This window comes from Quercus lobata, chromosome 5, assembly GCF_001633185.2.
Source record: "Quercus lobata isolate SW786 chromosome 5, ValleyOak3.0 Primary Assembly, whole genome shotgun sequence".
NCBI lineage: Eukaryota > Viridiplantae > Streptophyta > Magnoliopsida > Fagales > Fagaceae > Quercus > Quercus lobata.
The window spans coordinates 81,444,590-81,459,803 of record NC_044908.1 but is presented as its reverse complement, the minus strand read 5'-3'; the positions used below and the strand labels follow the sequence as shown (position 1 = coordinate 81,459,803).

General features: G+C 34.6%; 1 protein-coding gene and 1 pseudogene across 2 annotated transcripts; one reads left to right on the top strand and one right to left on the bottom strand.

Annotated features, from left to right (window-relative positions):
- Nucleotides 1-4,808: 4,808 nt before the first annotated feature.
- On the bottom strand, nt 4,809-7,259 carry LOC115989072 (annotated as a pseudogene). Its single transcript, XR_004091767.1, has 2 exons — nt 6,353-7,259; nt 4,809-5,575 (listed from the first exon to the last, which is right to left on the bottom strand). The product of XR_004091767.1 is annotated as a cytochrome P450 76T24-like (transcript).
- A 2,228-nt stretch (nt 7,260-9,487) lies between these two features.
- LOC115988392 (fasciclin-like arabinogalactan protein 14) lies at nt 9,488-10,799 on the top strand. Its single transcript, XM_031111937.1, has one exon. It carries the CDS (start codon nt 9,518-9,520, stop codon nt 10,463-10,465), a length of 948 nt encoding a protein of 315 aa, XP_030967797.1. The 5' UTR covers nt 9,488-9,517; the 3' UTR covers nt 10,466-10,799.
- The last annotated feature ends 4,415 nt before the right edge of the window (nt 10,800-15,214 follow it).

Sequence of the window (15,214 nt, the reverse complement as noted above, 5' to 3'; positions counted from 1 at the left end):
CCTGCCCAGCTTTAATTCAGTTGAGGCTAGCTTGACTGGCACCGATGGAGGCTTGGGCGATTCGGGGACCGATCCGCTTCCGATGATTCTTCAGCTAAGCTCCGGTGATGTTGGCGATGGAGGTGGTGGCTTGGTGGCTTTCATGGACAGGTGTTTACGTTAAGGCTAAGCTTGGAGCAAGGGAAAGGAGGGTTCTTGAAGTCCGATAAGGCATTTGGTAGCGGCAAACGTAAGCTGAAATTTTTTTCTCTATTCTCTGTTTGGTTAGTTAGAAAGTGACGGAATTTGAAGGAAAATGATAGTTTTTTTAACCCCCAAAAAAAAAAAAAAAAGGCTTAAAAATGGTCATTTTCACTTTAATGGCATTTTGGTAATTTTGATAATTGGGTAATTTGGTGAGTTGGGGTTTACCTATAATAATTGGGTTAGGTTGGATTTGGGTCAAAAATAATTAGTTAAATGGGTTTTAATGGGTAAATGAGTTTTATATACCCAACTTAATAATGCCCACCCCAAACCCACCCAAACCTGCCCATTTGACACCCCTAGTAGTAAGAGAGGGTAATTCCCCTACTCACTTACTAGCCAAATTGGCAGTTTTGTACAATTGGACTAGGCCAGTTCTCATCTCTTCTCTGCCCTTCTTGGTTATTCAAGCTAAAAAAAAGATAGATCTAAGCCCTCTCCTGTTTTGTAAGAAAAAGAAAGAATGAGAACAGCCAAAATAAATGCTCGAGATATTTAGGGGGTGTTTGGTACATGTTTTCAAACAATAATTTTTAGTTTTTAAACATTATTACACATATTTTCACACATTTTTTTATCCACACGTATTTTTCACACATGTTTTCAAACAATAATTTTCAGTTTTTAAGTGCATATACCAAACACCCCCTTAAAGGTGGAGTTTTTTTTATTAAACACGTGTAAAATAGTTAATTAGTGCGCAATAATTTTAACCCTTGAGTATGAGTGGTGTGATTAGTTAAGTTTTGAAATCCATATGAGACATTGATGTTGATGACAATAACGAGTGTTTAATATCATTGGACCAAAACTTATTAATTTAAACTTTTGAGGCAATATTGTCATGTATGTTATATTAAACTCTCAATTAAAGTCTAGACATAAAAACAATTCTACCTATGATATTATTTTGAACACAGGAAAAAAGACCAATTTACTTTTAATTGCACCAGGACCACTTAGCAAGGGCAGAGCCACGTTGTGTGCATGGCCCCCCAAATTTATTTTGAACCATCCATCAATAATGTAAAAATAAAATCCACTCAATTTTTTAAAGGGCTGCTCCCCTCCCAAATAACAAAGCTTTGGTCTCCCATCTCCAACATGTCAACCAAAATTGGCTCCCCCAAACCCCAACTTTGCACTTTTTTGTCATTTTCCATTCCTCGGTATCTCAAGTTATGTATGTTCCCCCCCTCCCCCCCCACCCCCCACACCAAAAAAAAAGGATGTATTTTTGTAAATAAAAAAGTGTTCAATAGAGTCTGCTAAAATCTCTACCCCTTTATAAATCAACTTTGTAATTTTGTTTTCCTTTATTTTTTTTTAATAATCCTAGTACTACACATTTTTTCACAATTACCCTATGTAGCAGATTATGAATTATGAAAAAAATGATAGATTTATCTGATAGCGATAGACGACCGATCATAATCTGCCAAATAAGACAATTGTGACAAAATGTGTGGTATAACACTATTGTGTTTAATTTTTTTTTAATATATTAATTATTATTTTTCCTTTTCTTAATTATCAATTATCAGTACCATTTCTTCTATTCTCTCACATTACTCATCTTCTCTTCTCTTTTCTCTTTCACCATGCACTATATATTTCTAACTCTCGCGACTCGCATTTCATCTTTCTCATCTTCTTTTTATTTTTATTTTACCTCCCTTTTGTAACCTCTTTGCCTTGCTTCTTTTTTATTTTATTTTATTTATTTAGTAACTCATCCTTTCTTGACTCTCAATCCCTTTCCTTCGTCCCCCACCATTAGATCCAATGCATTTCCTTGGTACTCGCCATCAACAAAACTAACTTTTCATTTGGCTCGGAATCAATATGACATTTTTATCTCCCTCCCCACAAACACAAATTTCTGGCTTTACCCTTGCCACTTAAGATATAGATTTTATGGTTAGGGCCTTGTGAACTCACGCAAAATTAATTCTCTACCTGTAATGCACAAAAGGTGGAAAAAAGGACCAATTAAAATCACTTTCGTATTCCTAGTGGTCCAATTATATTGTAAAATCCATCTAGGGCTAACCTTATTGCTATAGTCTCTGTTTATACCTGCTTAGAGTTCATTGTAAATACAATTGAGAATATAAAAGATGTAGGCACCTAAGAATCATATAGACATAGGTTGTCAAGCTAAATCATGTAATCCCTCTGCATTCTCTCTTTCTTTTACTTTTGCTTTAGTTTTTCTCGCAATCTTTAATTTTATCACGTCCAACATGAATCATACATATTTTAGTGTAGTTTGGAGTTTAAATGGTGATTGTGGGGGTTCTTGAGGGTATTATACTCTTTCTGGAGTAAATTGGGGGATACAAGGATGTTTCTATTGGTACTAGTATGCTGGCCTTTTTTATGAAAGTTATATATATAAAAAACTTTACAATCAAATTTGTATAAAAAGAAAAAGATTATAATATATTAATTAATATAGTTTACTTTTAGTGAAACACTATTACCATAAATTTGTAAAATGATAATACTATTCCAATTGGAAACTTAATTATCATCAATTTTAATAATTTTAAAAGAAGGCTTAGAATTTATTTTGAATTAATTTCAATATATTATAATTTTTGGGTTTTAATAAAAATTTGAAAGTACACGTTGTGGGTTCTAGTTAACTTAATTGATAATATATTTTATAGTTAAATAAAAAATTTGGAGTTCAATTCCTGTTTACACTCAAAACTGATTGATAACTTATGATAAAGAGCTATCATCAGGAGCGATTATAGTAAACATACGGATGGATATGTTACATGTGTCGTACTAGCATAATAATACGGAATTGGAAAAGTAACGTTACATGTGTTGATGTAAATCGTTTCTTTTTTAAAAGTTCGTGTAAAAAATACAGAATTATTAGCATATATTTTTTGTGAGATAAAATCTATATAAAAGTACATTTCAAAATTTTGGCATAAAAAAGGGAATTGGATACAATTTGGTACTTTTATTTTGGTACCTTTCAATAAAAGTATGTTTAAAAAATTTGGCATAAAAAATTTGGAATTGGAAAAGTAACATTACATGTGTCATTATTAAACGTTTCTTTTTTAAAAGTTCGTGTAAAAAATACAGAATTATTTAGGACATATTTTTTGTGAGATAAATACAATATATATACACACACTTACAATTATTAATATATAATTACAATTAGTGTCAGTTTGGCTTAAGCTTATAAACTCAACTTTTAACTTTCAACTTTTTTTAATCTAAAAAAAACTTTAACTTTTATATACAACTTTTTAAAACTATATTTTTTTTCCATGCTCTTTTGAAATATAAATATATTTTAGCAAAAAAAACTTTAACTTTTATATACAACTTTTTAAAACTACATTTTTTTTCCTTGCTCTTTTGAAATATAAATATATTTTAGCACACTTTTAACACAATAAATTTATCAAAAAACTAGATAAATTTTTTACAAACAAAAACTTATTATTGTGAAAACTTATTATTGTGCACTCTGACTAGTGAGGGGAAGAAGCATGACAATAGGTTGTGATAGCTTTCGTGTTTAACTTTTTGTTAGTCTCACAGTTTAATAAAATAAAGAATAAAGCAAATATGCAACATTTTTACAATAATCTTACAATAAAGCTTTGGTTCTAAGTGGTTAATGGTAAATAAATAAAAATTGATATTAGTAATGAACTCAAATGAAAATCAGTAACAATTTACTACCTAGATTTTATTGTAAAATTGTTGTGAAAATATTGTTTGTTGTAGCACTATTTAAAAAACAAAAATTAAAGTTGATTATTTGTGTTTGAGTTGAGTCCAATATGTTTCATTCAGAGATTATTTTAACATTTTATATATATTTTTTTTGAGAGATTAATCTTTTATATGTAGTGTCCCACTTTGATTCTTTGTGGGCTGCAAGAAATTTGCGTTAAAAAGGTTTATCTTTTGTATATATCCGTATATCGTTTTTTACGTATTTCAACATGAACACGTAACAAACTTTTAGTCCCAAAGGTTAGCGTAGATTATTTCCATTCCTTTGAAAACAAAACGGAAGATGCGCGCTTTTTTCTTTTTTATTTGAAAACAAAACGGAAGCTGCACGTTTTTTTTGTTGTTGTTGTTGTTTTGTTTACGTAAGTATAATACCTGGGGAGAGTGAAGTACCATTCCATAGCAATCAGTAAGGCTCCTTGGGAAATACTATTTCTGCATTCAACATTTTATAATTTTATTTTTATGATTCACGTCCAACTATAGTTATTAAAATAATTTCTTTGATTTAGATATGAATATTAATTAAACGGTGCATAATACTAGTTGAAATAAAATTTGAAATCATTGTTAGTGTTACAGCCAAGTCACAAGATCGTTAATCAAGCTACAATACACTATGAGTTGGATTATGGTACACAGTGTTTTATGATAGATAAGATAGAATTTAAACTATAATGTTTATTCTATGATGATTGCTCTTCCCCATTAAACCAAACCACTAATTGATTTATAAGGTAGGTGAGAGTCAAATCTTATTTGACAACAAAAGACTTTATGAATTAAGCTAACTAGAACCAATATAACTACATATTAATGATATATGATATATAATGGTTTTCCCCTACTATGCTTATGCAAAATCCTAATATTGAAGAGATTCAATTAATCAAACCAACAAATTCACATATATTGTTGGGCTAATAATAGAAAATAGTAATTATAAGGATGTGATGGGAATAGCTTGGAGGGGCTTTGCCTTATGTAAAGTAAGCCCAAACATCTCCTCCATGTCCATGTCTTCTGGCTTCATCTCATCTGGGAGCTTCCAAGCAAAGTTGTGAACAAGAGAAGCCAACATCAAGTGCACCATTCGGTTAGCTAATGGCAATCCAGGGCATATCCTTCTTCCAGCTCCAAATGGAATTAGTTCAAAATCTTGGCCCTTAAACTCAATGCCATGCTCTAAAAACCTTTCAGGCATAAATAAATTTGGATTTGGCCATATGCTTAAGTCTCTTCCCATTGCCCACACATTTATGAGTATTTGTGCATTTTTGGGCACAATGAAGCCACATATTTCTACGTCTGCCACAGCCTTACGAGGAACTAGAAAAGGAGCTGGTGGGTGCAATCGAAAGGTTTCTTTCACTATAGCTTGAAGATAATGGAACTTAGAGATATCTGATTCTTGGACTTTCCCATTATTGCCTAGGACTTCTTCAAGCTCATCTTGGGCTTTTACCATTTTTTCTGGGTTGTGTAATAACAATGCCATTGCCCATTCTACTGTGCTTGATGTTGAGTCAATCCCTGCAATAAATAAGTCCTGCAATAAAGGAGTGTAAGAAATCATTGCCTAAGTTTAGGTCTATTGTGATTGGTGCATAATGAAAGTATGTAGTGTCAGTGAGAAACTCATATGAAAATTATGTTATTTTAATCATAAAAAATTGTGTCGCAATTGTGATAAATTTTGTGTCCCTAATATTACTATAGATGATAAAGGTTAATGCCCACAAAGTAATAATGATCCTAACTAGCCATGTTATCGAAGATATTTGATCTTTTTTTAGTATAAATTACACTTTACTGTCCTAAATTATACCCTAAATTACACATAAACTATGACTCTTATTACACTTTACACACCAACGTTAAGTTTGCCGTTAACTTGGATAGAAATCCAAAGTTTATGGTGCGAAATGTAATTAAGAGTATAGTTTAGGTTGGTAAATAAATGTAATTTATTCTTTGTTTTTAAGGGATTGAAAAGAGGAGCAATTGAGTCTTTTAACATGATGTCATACTTTCCCATCCAAGTTAACGGCAAAATTAACGTCGAGTTGCCAAATATAACAAGGGCCATAATTTATGATGCAAAATGTGTATTTGAAAAGTTTATGGTGCAAAGTAAATTTTGGGGTATAATTTAGGGTAATTAAGTGTAATTCCCCCCTTCCTACAAATATAGTTACTTGCACCAATTAACCGTCTAAAATGCTAATTATATACATGTGCATTACAAATCAAAATAGAAATTCTAAGTATAATTGTTATCCAAATATTTACTTTGAACCAAAGTTTTAAAGAAGTAGTCAATCACCAGAATCAAATGTTTGATATCGCGGAGGCTTATCTTTGAATTGTCTTCTTCGTTGAGAGTGAGGAGCGAATCTAGTACATCGTTGCTTGCTTTAGGACCCTTTGATGAAGCTCTTAATTGTACTCGTTCATTGATGATACCATCAAAAATACCAAATAGTTTTGCGAAATAAATCCTTGTCCTTTTGTGGATACCTTGGGGGTCAACTAAACTAAGTGCTGGGAAAAAGTCCGCAAGATTTGGCTTTCCAGCTTCTTGGGCTAGACAATATACAAGGTGCTGGAACTCATGGGACAAATTTGAACCATATTGGGCCAAGTCAATAGAGACGAAAGTGTTTGATATGGCATTGAGGGTTGTTGTGAACACTACTTGACCAACATCAATGGGTGCACCGCTTTTGCAACTTTGGTTAATATAGTCAAGTAGTTCTTGTACCTTTGTTTGTCGAAGGGCTTGTGTGGCTTCGAGACGTTGTTGAGCAAATATTTCCATGACACAAGCTTTCCTAAGGTTCCTCCAATGAGAATTTGTGGGTATCCACCCCATTGAAACTTTGTGGTGGTCAAAAATTTTGGCCATATTTGGGATGTTTCGGCTAGAGAAGGCTTGGTCATTTTTTGAAGTGCTTCTTTTGCTATGTTTGGAGAGGAAATGACTATGGTTGTTATGCTCCCAAGCTTGAGAGTCATTAAGGGTCCATAAGTTTTGGAGAGCTTGGCAACAGCTTGGTGGGGTAAGTTGCCAAGTTTAAAGATGTTACCAATAATTGGAATAGGGTAGGGGCCTGGGGGGAGTGTGGGCAAGCCAGACTTCCGGCTTGCTAGATTGGAGGTGAAGACATGAATGGATGCCCACACAAAGGGAAGTATCAGCAAAAATACTACGTAGTAGTCCATTAACTTAAAATTGGTTTGTATTTCTTTTGTTTGTATTTTTATATTCTTGTTGGGTATAAGAGAGTGGTGGATGTTCATCCAAAAAGAAGAAAGCTACGGGTGTGCTTCAAATTGATTGAGGATTAGATCAAGATTCAAGATAATATCAACCATTCGTTTGAGAGTCAATTTTTGTATTAATGTATAGAAAGAACTTTAGACTGCGTTTGGATTGGGCTGATACGTCTGCATCTGCGTTTTGTTTGCTCTTTTTTTTTTGTTTTTTTTGTTTTTTTTTTTCACGTGTTTTTTCAGATTGTGGCTACTGTTTATGCACTGTTCAATGAACAGTAGCCGCAAACTTTGACTTTTCAAACTTTTTTGGACCAATCAGTGCACATCGTGTACTGTTCATAGGCCTACAAATTTCACTTTTCATCAACTTTTTTATTACAAATGGGTCCCACGGTACTATTTACATATTTAAAAATTATTTCGCTACAGTGTTTTTCAGTTTCAGTTTTCAACTGTATCCAAACGGACCCTTAGTCTTGAAGTTTTCGTTGTTGGTTGGATCCAAATTGTCCAATAAGAGGTGTCCACATAAGGTAGATTCTTGTTCAAATGTTTGGACCAATGAGAATGGCCTAAATAAGTGCTTGTAATACTAACGAAAAGTTTTCTCTTAATATATTTTCGACTGTTGAAGTGTGGTTAGTTGAATGTTGACGACGTTTTAGGGAATATTGATGATGAGTGAGTGATTAATATGCATAATTTGGCCAAAAATTATTAATTTAAACTTTTAGTGTAGATGATGTCCTATTTGTCATATTAATCTGTTAATATTTTTTGAACATAGGAAAAAAAAGGTCCAATTTACTTTTAATTGGGTTATGACCATCAGGGAATTTCCAGAAGAAAAATTGGATCAATTAAAATTAACTTAGGATAATCCAATACATGCATGTTTCTCGTAATATTATAAATCAACGAATCAGGTTAAGTATTAATAAGATAATGATCACCGTACTATTTTGTACACGGAAAAAAGAAGAAGAGAAATTTACCTTTAAGTGCACTAGACTACTTAGGAATGGGGATATAACCTGTTAGTACACTAGAATTTCAATGCTAACTTAACTACTAATTCCTCTCAAAAAAAAAAAAAAAGGAATGGGGATATGGATTTTACGGTTACGGTCTTTAGGAAATTTTTACACATGCAAAATTATCACTTGAATGCTGAAAAGGTGAAAAAGAGAGTCGTAAAATTGGGTGCACTGCTCCCCTACCAAAAATGTGTTGGGTTAAAGCTAAGGGAAACGAAAATGGTGGTAGAAAATACAAGGAAGTGAAGCAATTGCAAAAGAACATGCAAGTAAGGATACCAATAATATTTTTAAAAATTTAAGGCACAAAAAAATTTCAATTGTTATGGTTTCGGGTATAATACTTATTTTATTTTTAATCTATGTTGACGTTGAGTTGACATTTATGGGAAAAATATTGTCAAATTTTATTACGTAAATAGAAAAACACATAATTTTTACTTGGAAAAACCTTTCAGGAGGATTTGGCGGGGAAAAGCCATGAACAAGGCCAGTCTAAACTTTCAAAAATATTTCTGTTTGTTTTTCCGATTTCAAGCCCTTCTTTTTATGGAGATAAAGGAGGAGATAGTACAATACAAATGTTCATATATCCTCTTGGCCAAGGCCAGTACTACTACATGCAATGTTCTAAACGTGCATAATATTATAGTGCTTTGTACCACAAGTCATGGTCATGCTCGGTATTACGCTTAAAACACTATTGTTTTTCCGCTGTGGCCATGCGTGCATGTCACTCTGCATAGATTTAGAATTTCTTCTATGAATCGTTTTATGATGTGTGTTATAGCCAAATGTTATAGCAATTGAATATATATATTTTTGACCAATTAAATATTTTTAAGTGATCAAGCTAACTTCGACCACATATATGATATATAAACACATTTTGTAATTACTCTGAAAATTGGACCTCCCAAAAAGCCTATTTTGAGGCAGACTGCAAATTCATTCGGAAAGTGGCAAATGGACCTACAGATTTTCAGAAAACTCCACCATCTGCTCCCTCAATTCTAACCAAACAAACAAATATGTGCCCCAAAATTTGGCGGAGGACTTACTCTTCCTACAAATTTAGAAACCATTTTAAATCCACTCATTTGGATATAAAATCCTCCCCATTTGCTTCCCACACCGTCTCTCAATCTTTAGCTCATCATTTTGCTATTGCAAACATGTGTGTCATCAGGTTGCTTGCTTTCTTCCTTCTCTTCTCTTCCTCAAAAGCTTTTAACATCACCAAAATACTTTCCCTACAACCAGATTTTAGCACTTTCAATAACTATTTGACACAAGCCCTACTAGCCAGTGAGATCAATAACCGGCAAACCATTACTGTCCTCGTTGTTGAGAATTCAGCAATGTCAGCCTTATCTGGAAAATCCAATGACATTATCAAAAAGGTCTTGAGCTTACATGTTGTGCTTGATTACTATGATGTCCAAAAGCTCCAACATTTACCAAACAAAACTTCCATGCTTACCACATTGTTCCAGTCCAGTGGCCAAGCTAAAGGCCTACTAGGTTTCTTGAATGTCACGGCAGCAAACACAGGTGGTGTATCAATAGCTTCTGCTGCTGGATCAGGTGTTGGTGCTTCTTTAGTTAAAGCTGTAGTGTCTCAACCTTATAATATCTCAGTGGTGCAAATTAGTACTGTCATAATGCCTTCAGCCATTATTGGCCCGACTCCACCTTCTTCATCACCTTCTCCTACGCCACGTGTAAGTCCGGCACAGCCTCCCTCTAGTAAGCCACCTGCTGCAGCGTCTCCAACGACAGGTACTGCTCCCGCTCCCTCTAATGGAACGACAGGTACTGCTCCCACTCCTTCAACGACAGGTACTGCTCCCGCTCCTTCCAATGCAACGACAGCTCCCTCTCCTTCCAATGCAATGACGCCTTCTGCAAATGCCTCAGCAGATAGTAATGCGCCTGCCGCTAATTCGCCAGTCGGTACCCCTCCACCAGGTGCGGCAAATGGACCTACTGCCGATGGTCCTCCATCCGACACAGCGGATGCACCTAATGGGAACACAGCTACTAAGTCTGGGAGGATCAGTTTTGCAGTTGTTGTTATGACAATTTCGTTTCCCACTTTGCTTGTGGGTTCATTAATGTGATAGAAATAAAGGATTAGGTTGAATAAAAAATCCTATATGTCACTGGGTATTCCACTTTATACTCTACTAATCCTAGCCTATTACACCTCTTATAAAGAAACTAAAGTTCAAAATAGAAAAAATTCATACACCTAGCATATTGCAGTTGGTAGAACATAAAGTGGAATACTAAAAATGGGGGAAATGATTTTTATTCAGTGTAGATTCTAACATAAGTGCAAGAGAGTTAAGGCAGATAATTATGCAAGTGGATAATTTTTATTATTTTATTTTTGGGTGCAAGTACAAAACACTCTTGCAGCAAATTTTTTCTGGTTTGAATTCACTGCTGTAGAGTGAGTTCCCTTCAATGTTTTTCAGTATTAATTGAAAGTTGTTTCAATTACTCCATATTTAAAAAATTCTTTATAGGCTTTCGGTAAACTTGACATAAAATCTTCTAAATGGAAATAAATCTGCAGAGATCAATTAGATGTTAAAATTAGAACAGCTATTCTATCAAGTAGTACCAACACTTTTTTTTTTCTTTTTTATACTGAAAGTTCACTTCGTGTATAAAACACTAGTGAATGTTTAGGACCCCAATTTCAAAATAACTAACACAAACTTATACTCAAACAATAAATATGTTCAATGATAAGTACAAGCAATACCCAAATAAACAAACTACTCTAAACCATAATTAATCACAACACAGCAGCAATTAAAGGTAAAGAGTAAGAGTTAGAGAGATGCAAACACAAAGATAACACCGACACGCGTTATCGAAGACGAAATCGAAAAACTCAGCAAAAAACCTCTCCGCTGCCCTCCAAGCGGTAAAATGATCCACTAAAGAATAAAGGTGAGATACACGAATAGCAATAGACCCTCCAAACCTAATCTACCCAATGCACCTAAGCCCTCCAAGCTTCTTGCTCCAACAAGGTTAAACCTAATCGTGTCTTCTTTAGCTTTCCGGATCCCACAATAAGCCCATTGCATCAACCAAATGAATTTGTCATCTCTGAACTGCGTCCCAAGCACCAAATAACCTCCTCACAGATATAGATATGGTGAGATAAGGATTTGGCTAATGAACCTCTCAGGGGTATGTCAATGGAGAGGGTAAGAGTAGAAGTATTTAGAGAATCAAATGTCTAAGATTGTAGATGAGTCAATCTTCTTTTTCTCTAGGGTTTCTCTCTCAAAATTCTCTCTAGAAGCTCTCTACATTTCGTGGGTATAAGGGTATTTATAGCAGGGTACGTGAGGAATGTGAAAAGTTTTTTTTTTTTTTTTTGCAAAATAGGGTGTTCTGGCGACTTACTTGCTATTGGGATGAGTTGTGAGTTTGAGTCGCGAAATAACTGCCTGGTCAAACTATCCTTTTTGTCCTGTAGTGCTCCAGCTGTCGTAACCCTTTAGTTTCATGTATGCTTCACACGTGTGGCATTTTGGCAAGTCGCTAGTTGTGAGTCACTCGCGAGAACCTCTCTGAATGCTCACACTCTTAAATTCTTCACAATTTCTCACACATAACCCTTACATAATTCCCATATAAATACAAGGTATCTAATTGTTGAAATACAAGCAAATTTGGCACAAAATAAAGACAACACATGGTTAAATAAATTCAACCTTACAATCTCCCCATTTTGCTATTCCATGACAAAACCCTAAAACAAACTCTAGACTTAAAATGTGAGTTAGGAATGGTTGCCAAGACTCATTCACACCTAACTCCAGATTCTGTGAAGCTCTTGAACCATATGGACAAGTTTTCTTGAAAACAAAAACACAAGAAGTTCATTGTAAGCAAAAATCTTGAAATGCATATGGAGCAAGCACAATGCAAACAAGTAATATGCGATCAAGCAATAATGAATATAACAATAAAGCATGGCTCTACCAAACAAGAACAATCACTATAAATAGTGACCATAATGATCATTCACACAATGAATGAACATCCGGACATGAAAGCTAATAAGTTCAATGCAAAATATCATTTACATGTCCAACACTCAACCAATGCAAGAACACTAAAGTTATTGCATCAAGGATACAAGATCCAACAAGGATACAAGATCCAACAAGGGCACAAGAGTACTAAAGATAATGCAAACATAATCTAAAAGTACTAAAAAGCTACAAAGCAAAGGTACATAAAGAAATGTTTAAATAGCTAAAACATCCAAACATCCATAACACATAATATCCAAGTATTTTAAAACCAAAGTATAAAAGTCATAAAGTACTTAAAAACCAAAGTACTAGAATAAGTGCTATGAAAACCCATAAAAGCTATAAAGAAACAATATAAGATAGCTATAAAAACTTTAAACTTTAAACTTTTCTCCCCCTTAAGATAGGCTCCCCCTCAAGAGCTACTCTATACTACTCCCCCTTTTTTACTAGAATGGCCAAATGGCTAATGCTGGCTCATGAAGCTATCAAACTTGGTCTTGAGCAAGTTGATTTGGTCTTGAATGGTTTTAAGTTTGTTGGAGTGCCCAATTTGGACATCCTTTAAGCCATCAATCTTCTCAAGAATGATCTGAAAAGCATCTGGAGGTACTGATGAAGATGATGAAGCTCCGCTTCTTCCATGACCACCACCTCTTCTTGAAGAAGATAGTTGTCTTTCCACTTCAGTCTCAATGTCTACAGGGTGTTCTTGTTCAGGATCATTCGCTTCCTCATTGCTTGAAAGACGAAACCTACTCCTTATGATTGCTTAAGATTTGATAGTAGAAGGTACACTCATGAGGCTTATGTCTAGTGGAGTTTCCACACCTTTTCCATGGAGGATCCTCATGATTAGACTAGGGAGAACAAGCTTTGGCCTTGAGGTTGTCCTTGTTTCTTCGGCAATGATGGAGAATACATGAGCACCGATGTTAATGTAGGTTTTCTCCCGAAGCTCCATGAGGAAGATGGCTCTAGCATTGTTGATGGTGGTCATCTTCCTTATCGAATAGAGGTTGAATAGCACGATGTAGGTAAGGCATCTCAAATCCAGAGGGAAAGTGGTTGTGTTGAGGCATTTCCCTTCCTTAGCACCACCAATACAGGATTGAGCCATCTCTATAGAGAGCATCCTATCCTTGAAGGGAGTGAAATCTTCATGATCTAAGTCTCCATGTCCAAGAACACCATCAATGTCCCCCAATTCAAGAGTGAATTCATTGCCTCTAACCCAACAATCAATGTAATCGTTTCTGAGTATGGCATTGGCATAGAATTCCCTAATCAGTGGTTCACAAACCCCGGGGAGATCACCAAGAAGATTTTCCCAACCTCTTTCTACAAAAAAGCTTGGGATAAAGTAGTCCTTGAGATCGACAAGATCCACAAATCGCTCCTGAATGATTGGAGTCTTCTCAAAGTGCTAGTTGTATCGCTCAAAGTGTTGGGTGGAGCGAAATCGAGTCTCATCCATGCGTTTCCTCTTGTCACCATGTTGAGCAATGGTTTTTCCTCTTGCCATATGTAGAACAAAGCAGCAAATAATACAAAACAGAGCACAAAATCCGGTAATAAACTTGACTAGTAACAAGTTAGTACCCAAAACAGAAATTTTGAATTAAAACCCTAAAACATAGAATGTTAAAGAGTAATTCAAAAAAAATTGACATGAGAAGACAAAAATCATCAAATCATGATAAAATCATGGCACTATTCACTCAACATGTCAAAGAATGTGCGTGTGTGCATCATATGCAAAAGTGTGCAAATTAGGGCAAAGTGTAAAAACACATAATCATTTTATGTTTCAAAATCAAAGAAACATGATTATCCCTACAAACTTTGTACTTAATGGAATCCAAAGAGACACACAAAAACATCTAAGAGACATTTTATCATGAACATGGTATGCACAACACAACACAACACATAGCAAAATGCAAAAGAATGAAGAACAAACATGTAAAATATGTAAAATAAGCATTATACCAACAAAACCCATATATCATACTCATCAAAACATCAACAAAACCATATTCAACAACCATATTTCTATATCTCAACAAATACATAAAATCCAAGAAAACTAGGGCTAGAAACTTGAAATCCATTGAAAATAAGAGAAAACCTATACCTTTTCTTGAAGATTGATGAAGGATTGATGAAGAAAATGGAGGTTTTGGGAGAGGGAGAGGCGGACAAGACAAGGTGCGTGCACGTGATGCGTGGGAAAACTAAAAAGTTTTTGAAAATTGTCTGAGATTTAACCCTATTTGTGTAAAACAGACAATTTTCGTGACTCAATTGACCCGCGAGCAAGTCGCCAAAATCCTATGAACAAAATTTTGAAAATTTTGTCTAAGCCTTTTTCATTACTGGTAGATCCACTCAAGAGAGAGAAGTGAAACCTTCTGTGTTAGCTCGCGACTGGAGTTTCCACTCATGACCAAGTTGCAAAAATGACTAAAACCCAGAAATTTGAAAAATTTTCTAAATGTTTTTTGCGACTGGGGGACTCACTCGCCAGGGAGTCGCAAGAGGTTCTGAGTAAGCTCGCGACTGGGGCCTTACAACTGGCATGACTTGCGAGTGAGTCGCCAAAAACAGAGTTGTAAAATTTTTTGGATTTTCTGAAATTTTTCAAAATAAAATACTTTCCAAAAACAACTAAAAATATTCAAAAATCTTTTTGTGTTTGATCAATATATGATTGAGTATATACAACACATTTAATCAAGTACAATCACACAAATGAGTAAAGCATTCATTAAACATAGACATGTGTGATGTGTATGGGTA